At 37.0% G+C, this 7,968-nt stretch overlaps 1 protein-coding gene across 3 annotated transcripts; it reads left to right on the plus strand.

Moving 5' to 3' along the window:
• The first annotated feature begins 231 nt into the window (after positions 1-231).
• LOC102787518 (arrestin domain-containing protein 3-like) lies at positions 232-7,580 on the plus strand. Of its 3 annotated transcripts, XR_004843432.2 has the most exons (7): positions 232-521; positions 3,803-3,860; positions 3,950-4,112; positions 4,222-4,318; positions 4,398-4,651; positions 4,947-6,907; positions 7,322-7,580. XR_004843432.2 is itself a non-coding variant. In XM_006784098.3 (6 exons), the coding sequence occupies exons 1-6, from the start codon at positions 266-268 to the stop codon at positions 5,262-5,264; spliced, it is 1,146 nt and encodes a 381-aa protein (XP_006784161.2). In that variant the 5' UTR covers positions 232-265; the 3' UTR covers positions 5,265-7,580. The 3 variants fall into 3 exon arrangements, 2 of the variants coding, with proteins under 2 accessions (XP_006784161.2, XP_006784162.2); XM_006784098.3 differs by having other exon boundaries at positions 4,947-7,580; XM_006784099.3 differs by having other exon boundaries at positions 3,950-4,091; positions 4,947-7,580.
• Positions 7,581-7,968: the final 388 nt, after the last annotated feature.

Below are 7,968 nucleotides of genomic sequence, written 5' to 3' on the forward strand. Positions count from 1 at the left end.
CTTTGGTAAAGACTTAGTGAACAATATTAAATAGCTATCTTAAACTGTGCAAATCCCAATAATATGTCTAGTTGGTCATTATGGTGCATAAGCTAAATTTATTGTCTAAAGGACTGTTGTAATAAATGTCTCACACTTTTTGGTACTGTGTCAAATTAAAAAAAAAAAAAAAGCCCACGACGTCACTCTATAGGCGGAGCCTCCTGTCACGCCCATTGGATCTGCACGTCAGTGCTGAGAAAAGCATTTCGGCGACAGCTCAGAAATGTCTCCGATAAAGGACTTTAATGTGACTTACGGAACAATCGACGAAAGCGATACTTTTTCTGAAGGAGATACTATAGTTGGGACAGTTAGTTTCAGCCTGACAAAAGCCATCAAAGTCAAGAGCGTTTCTGTAAAGGCCAAAGGAGACGCAAACGTACACTGGTCTGAAGGAAGTGGAGATGACGAGAGATCGTACAGTGATCATAGGAGATATTTCAAGGTGAAGGAACTCTTAGTTGCAGAAAATGCTAAAGGTAGGTTTATTTATTTAGAACTTGGGAATCACGTTATTTTGCCATTTCACTCCTCATGGCAATATAATGAGTTTTTTATGATCACTGGTTTCTTTTAGTTTTATTCATGTAATTCTTGTATATTATGATAATTCCGTTCTTGCGCTTCTAGTTTGGTTGTCATCTACTATTCAATTTTCATTAAAATTTTAGTTCTTAGTTCCATAAAGGACGGTGCTTTAATCTGCTGCCATTCCCCTAGGAGTCCCCAAAGCGGATGGATTTATGATTTAGCTAGAATTGTGCGCGCGAAAGACGGATGTTTTAAACATTTCACTACACTTCGAATGTTTTGTTATTTTAGACTGTAATTCTCTTAATTGTTTGCGTATCCTATCTTGAATCCTCTTGTGTCAAACTATTGTCTGCCTTTCCCTGCGTCTCCCTTCCTTTTTTGTCTGTTATTTGTCTTCCGTGTCTTGTGACCAGTTTGAATTCGACCCTCTTTTCTACTTCAGTCGCAACTGTTTGAGGGTTCCCTCTTCCGTTACACTCCTTGATCACCCCATGTGTTTATAAATGGTACTTTCCCCCTTAGGTTGCACTATTTGTTGCGACGTCTATACACTTCTGCCGTGTGCTTCTCGACTCTGTTTCTGTCAGTTTTTATACTTTGCCAAACTATTAACCAGGTGGCGGGGATCGATATATAGCATCATATTCCGATGTTTTGCGTGGCTTTATCGATACAGAGACATGCAGAGACACCAAATATATTTTTATTCAATCCGTTACAAGGGTTCATCTCAACAAGAAGGCAAATCTCATGCACTACCATCCAGAGATAACATTATTTACATTTAATTAGCTCAGCTAACAAACCAATCAACACTGGACACCCTTTGCTTGATAGATCTACTTCCTATAAGGCTACAGCTCTTAAAAGTAGAGTCATAAGACCGTATATCATAGAGTTATAGTAGTCTTCAACCAGAAATTCTAAAAACCTCAAAGCACATTTTCTATAGCTTCCGTCTTTTGCAGGAGCAACTGTGTATATAGAAATACCTGCATTGGCGTTTTTGAGTATATAAAACTAAATAAAGAATGGAATTTGTCCTTCTCTTGAAATTTAAATTGCTCAAAGCAAAAAGCTACTTTCACATTGGCTCTGGTCCCACTGTACCTCTGATTCTCTCTTCTCAGTTATCATTCCTTGTGAGTCTTGCATTATCCTAACTCACTAAACACAACCCAGTCACAGGCACTGTAGGATAGATTATAATATTGCAGAATTCCCATAGAGTATTTTTAAAGTTAAAGTCATCTTCAGTGTCAGACACTGATAGGTGCCAATCTTTTTTTTGGGGGGGGGGGAGTAAAATAATATTACTGACCTGATAATGGCCAGGTTACCGGGCTGGTTACATCCATGGTTGTTATGGTCTTCTAGCTAGAAACTAGCAGACTGGCTTGAAAATAAAACATGTTACCAATGTGCAGAGATAATATTAAAGACAATATAGTGATACATGCATTTTAAAGATCCCTGCTTTTTTTTTTTTTTAAGAGTTTTCTGTGAAGTTAAGAATAATTAGAAAAGTGTGTGCAAAAACAACAGGAATAACAGTGCATACAGACATGAGTATTGATTAACTGTAGAAAAAGTAAGATATAACTACTGATGCTTCAGTGAGTTCTGTTTGAGGTATACAAGTTAGTATGGCCATAAGCTACCACAGGAGTTACAACAGCAGAGGTGTCCACATATTTGATTTGACAGATTTTTATACTGGATACCATTCCTGATACAGCCCTTCCAGGGATTTGTCCCAACTTCCCTTCTTCCAGATGATCTTTTGCTGATAGGAGAAACATTAAACATCACATAGATTAAATGAAAATCTCCCCAAAGTAAAATGCAGCTATTATTAGTTATCATTGCCTACCTATGAGCATTCAGTATGTCTGCCATATAAAAACCTTAAAATGTCACAAGCAGAAAAAAAATAAATAAAAAAAGAACCAAAAGCATTGTAATGCAGTTAAATTAAACAGACAAAAGTAAACCAATTCCATTCTTTAAAAAAAAAAAATACATTTAATGCAAAGTTTAAACAGGAATATAAAAAAGTACTCGAGTTTCAAAGGTGAGTTTAAAGTTGTCTGCGTTTTCTTTTAGTTTTACTGAACATGATTCAAGTCTAGACTTTTTACAGTGAAGTTCTTTATCAAATATATCTTCTAGTTTGTAACTAGGCTTGATGCAGATCTTGGAAAGCAGCAGTTGCACTTAAGAGACTACCACTCAAGACAAGCATTTTAGGTGGTTTAGACAGTCTTTTATTTTTGTGATGTGTTAATCCAAAAGAAACCATTCATTGCAAAGTTTAAGTCCAGTTTTAAAGTCCTAGATACAAAAAGTCAAACAACGGCGCTAAAGTTTTAACTGAAACAAACTGATCCAAACTGGGCAAAAGCAAACCGACAGGTGTCCCCCTTTCCTCCTCACGGTTTCTCTACGGAGGCGGTCCCGTGTCCGTTAAGGTGGTGCTGGGGGTTCGTCTCCTGAAATGGAGGCCCGTCCACGTTCTCGTGCTCCCCATGTGTAGAACTGTTGCTGCTGTTCGCGGAGGCCCAACTGTCTCGACGGCGGTAGGCCTCGCACAGAGGCAGGTCAGTGCTGTCCCACTGACTGTAGCTTTGCAGAGCAGAAACCAGCGGGAGGCAAAGAATCAGTGCAGCACAGAAAGAGAGGAGCAGACGAGAGCAGCAGGTCAGAAACAAGCACAACCAACTCAGAGAGGAGCATGTGAAAGCACATTTGATAGAAACACAGAGGTTATGCAGAAGCACCAGAAACAACTTACACATAAAACAGCAATTTATTCATGTGTTACTATTTGATTTTAAGCTCAGCAGAATGGTGAGAACAAGTGCTGATGGATCAGAAAAGCAGAGCAAGTGCAGCGAGCATGGCAGACCCCAATTTGGCATGATGCAAACAGAGCTCAGAGACACCTCTTAACACTTGATCACAGAAAACAAAACAAACTACTTCAACATTCAACTTGCATAATGATAAATGCGTGGAATAAATCTAAATGTGGTATAATGGATTGTTACAAAACAAGTACAGAAGGAAATAAAGTTGTTCAACTTGTCTGGACTAAGACACATAAGTACATTTTGAGAATGTGAACTAAATTAAGTGATAAGAAGTAAACTGTAAATATATCAGTCCTCCTCTGTGCCATTTTTAAAAGTCTGTACAGGAAAGTTTAATCACATTTCTCCTGCAGGCACTTCACTTCCCCAAGGGGTCCATTATTTTAAGTTCAGGCTTAAAATCCCAGAGGGGTAAGTGGGAATTTCTGGCTGCAAGCATCAACACTGTGTCATAACTTCCTTTACAAACAAATGCGTTATACCACGGTTCTGTTTTATAGGAACATACCATCATCCTTTACAGGATGCCATGGAAAAATTGTCTACATGGTTGAAGCAAAGATATCCAGGAGCTGGCGATGGCCTTCTACAGTACAAAAAGAGATCAAGTTTGTTTCTAAGGCATTTCTACACACTGTTCAAGTAATGGCAAACACTGCAATGGTTTGTTAGAAATTTTATACTTGGAAAAGTGTATTGTAACCTTTAAAAATGCAATTCAGTGAGGCATTAAGTTGTGTTGGAAAATGTTTGTCTGTATGTTTTGTTATAGTGTCCACAATCTGGTACAGTGAGTAAAAAGATGAGTGGTCTCTCCAAGGGACAGGTCCAAATGTCTGCTACTATTAACAGAACAGTCTGTTTTCCAGGTAAATTGTTTGCAATTTGCAAAATCTAATGTAAATACATTTAACAATGCAGTTTACTTATAATATTTGCTTTTGTCAGGGGAAACTTTATCTGTTGCCACCAAAATCTGCAACTCTTCCTCCAAGGACATGAAGCCCAAATTCAAACTCCAGGAGAGAATAGTGTACCGTGCTGGTTCCTCTTCTACGTCCAGTGAGAAAACTTTATTTAAAAAGGTCGGGGACAATATAAATCCAAACTCAGAGGAAAGTGTCTCCTGCCAAGTGAAGATTCCCGTTGATGTCATCATTCTCCATAACTGTGAAATCATCTCAGTGGAATATTACATCAAGGTATGAAACAAAGTCATAGTTCCTTTATAAAGTATTACCTTATTAATTAAACTTCATCTGTTTGTAAACATTTTCAGGTAAGTAATAGACACGGAAAATACGTGTCCTAGACTCTTAAAAAATGTATACAAAAAATTACTGCAGAACACCTAATTAAACTACTACTATTGCAAAATGCTGCATACAATTTGAATAATAACATATAAATTATTTATGACAAATAACTGAAACAGTAGCTTCATATGTTGCACTTTGATTCAGATGTTTACTAATCTATTACTGACATGTATCCCAGGTGTATGTGGACATTAGTTTTGCCACCGATCCAGAGGTTGTGTTTCCACTGGTCATCGTTCCTCCCAGTTTTGCTGCCTTTCAGCCTGGGGAGGCTCTGGGGCCTTACCCACCTGGGACAGCCGGGGCTCCAAGCTACAGTGACTTTACTTCCTTTAACCAGTGGCCACAAGATGCCCCACCATATGAGTTCTCAGCTCCAGCGTTTTCATCACCCCCAGTACAATATCCAGGATCTACTGCTCTGCCTCAGTTTCAGCAGGAAGAACCACCTCCATCGTATACGTCTCTTTATCCTCACCAAAATGAACAACCGTAGAAGCTCAACTGGATACTGAGAAAATGAATGAACTAAATGTTAATAGTAAGTCACACCTCAAAAATAGCTCTTGGGAGTATGGGCTAATGAATCTTCAGTTGGGTTTGGAAAACAGACATCAGTGTAAAATTCTGAAAGCCGAGATAAGAGACAAGAAAATTGGTTACCACATGTGTGTGCCTTTGGTGGGTGCTGAGTTTCTTGTTGGTCAATTAGCAGGACAGCATGAGGCCTTACAGCTGTTGTCACATGAGAGAACTCATAGTTGCATAAAAAATTTAATTTTTCATACTGTACTAATGAAACAAAGAAAAGACGGCACATAGCTGATGATGATAACTAGTTTGCAAGTGGAATGGAAAAGGTGCTGCTTTAAGGCTGGCATTCACTTAATTATTTGTTTTTGTTCAGGAGTATGTGCCTGCAGGTGAACAGTGAGTAAGCCAATGATTTGTTGTGAATTTTACCTCCATGTTGTCTTTGCTACAACCATGATAATTTGAGTTTTCTATTTTCTTTTGTGGGGTCTTTATCTTACAATAGAAAGTGCCTTGAGGCAACTGTTGTTGTGATGTTGCCACTGTATTAAAAAAAAAAAACCTGCTTCTTGTCTGCGGTCACTGGGTTTTATAGTAGAGTCATCAGACACTTGTTTATGCCAGGCATTTCCAAGAAAGTGTAGTCATGTGTCTCTTGATAGGTTGTTACTCTTTAAAGGTTTAGTTGAAACATTTACGAGCACAGAGATAAGTTCATCTCCAGATGCGCATACATTGTATTTATAATACATATGAGAACATATTTTTTATTCTACTTATATTACTTCATTTCCTTTTTTTATTTTCACACAAAGACTAGAGGCCAATAAAGGGTCTGTTGCAGTTCAGTGGCTTCCTTCTGGTGGCCACACTTTCTAACAATTTAACAAAATCATACACTCCAAAATCCAAGTTTCGATTTATCGTGACGTTTCCTTTGTTAGATTTTATCTGTGTATGTATCTGTAAGTTTTTTTTTTCCATTATTTTCTGAATTTCTTTATAATTTTATCCCATAATAAGTTTTAAACTGGTTATCATCGTTGTAATTTTTGCTAGGTTTTCATTTTTATTATGTTTGTCCATGTGAGTCTTATTTATTGAAATTTCAATTTACATGCGATTGCCTGGAAAGCACTTTGGCTCAATCACTGTTGATTTAAATGCACTATAAAAATAAAATTGACTTGACGTTTGTTAGTTATGTTAGTTAGTATTATGCTCATTCATTTCAGATAAAATGAGGAGGCCTTTTCACAATTTTATACTTAGTAGTATACTAAGAGTATTCTATTTTTTTTTATCTTTAATAATATTTAATTGTTAAAAATTCAGTGTGAGTTGTGGCTTGTGCTTTTGGTGTGCCATTCTGCTTATTTTCTGTGTCATTTGTAAACACAACACTGGTTCGTCCCCTTGACTTGGGTGTATTTTCTCATGTTTACATATCATTAAATAATACCAACAATTGTCTCAAGGCATTTTATATTATTTATTTATTTTATTGTGGTTATTTTTATAACACCTGTCTTGCACAAGTATGGTCTGAATGCTTTGTTGTGCAAAACACATTTGCTTTCCCAAGAGGAGCACTATGGACTTTAGGTAGGTTCTTCTTGCTAATCATTTTATTTTATTTTATTTTATTTTATTTTATTTTATTGGTGTGGATATTATGGATATTAAGTGTCTACTACCTGTTCCACAATATGGAGGGGTGGGGGCTGCTGTTGTAAGGCTGGTATTGATTTATTAATTGAGTTCTTTTCTGTGAATTTCACTTCTCTCCTTTTTTAAAAAATTGTTTTTCTTACATTGTAACCGTGTTGACCTTTGCTTCTTTTCTGTTGTCAGTGCGTTTCATAATAGTGTCATGAGACACTTGTTTATGCCAGTAATTTCCCAGAAAGAGCAGACATTTGTCTCGTGATAGGTTGTTACTCTTTGAACAGTTTAGTTGAAACATTTGCAAGCACAGTGATAAGTTCCATTCTTAAAACTGTTTCTTTTTTTTTTTAGGCCACAGTGATTTGGTTAAGCTCTGCATCAGCCAAAAGTGTGTTGACTACAAGTGGATTCAAACTGCAATTCTGTTTGTGATGAACCTGCATTGCCTGTGCAAAACAGATTAACATGTAATCACTTGCTAAGAAAGCAATGGGAAGTCAGGCTTGTTTATTCTATAAACAAGCCTTACTTCAATTCATATGCAATGGTAATTTGAAGAGCTTTGTATATGATGAATGAAAGGAAATTAAAAATGGGAATAAACCAATTAAAAGAGTTTTTAATACTTTTAAAAGTTACATCTGGTCAGAAATGTAGGAAAGATAAAGTGCTAATTCACCATGTTTAGTTCAGTATACTGCCTACAGATATCTAGTATATGCACACCTTTCAGAAGAGGAAGCATTGACTGGCTGACAGGTGTTCCCTTTACTGCACCATAACAGAGATGTGACTGGAGTCATCCAGCTAGCTCAGGCCAATTTAGTATCTCAAGGCAGTCCATTAAAGAAGGCAAATGCTGTGTGCAAAAACACCCTCAAATTTTGATACCCTCCTCCTCTAACCAAATATGTTTGTTTTTTCCTAATACACACACCCACATACAGACACAAACCTGTCCAAACACCTTCCACACAAGTTATGCTTTGCATCTTTTA

The sequence above is a fragment of the Neolamprologus brichardi genome, chromosome 12 (assembly GCF_056152115.1).
Source record: "Neolamprologus brichardi isolate AB-2024 chromosome 12, ASM5615211v1, whole genome shotgun sequence".
Classification (NCBI taxonomy): domain Eukaryota; kingdom Metazoa; phylum Chordata; class Actinopteri; order Cichliformes; family Cichlidae; genus Neolamprologus; species Neolamprologus brichardi.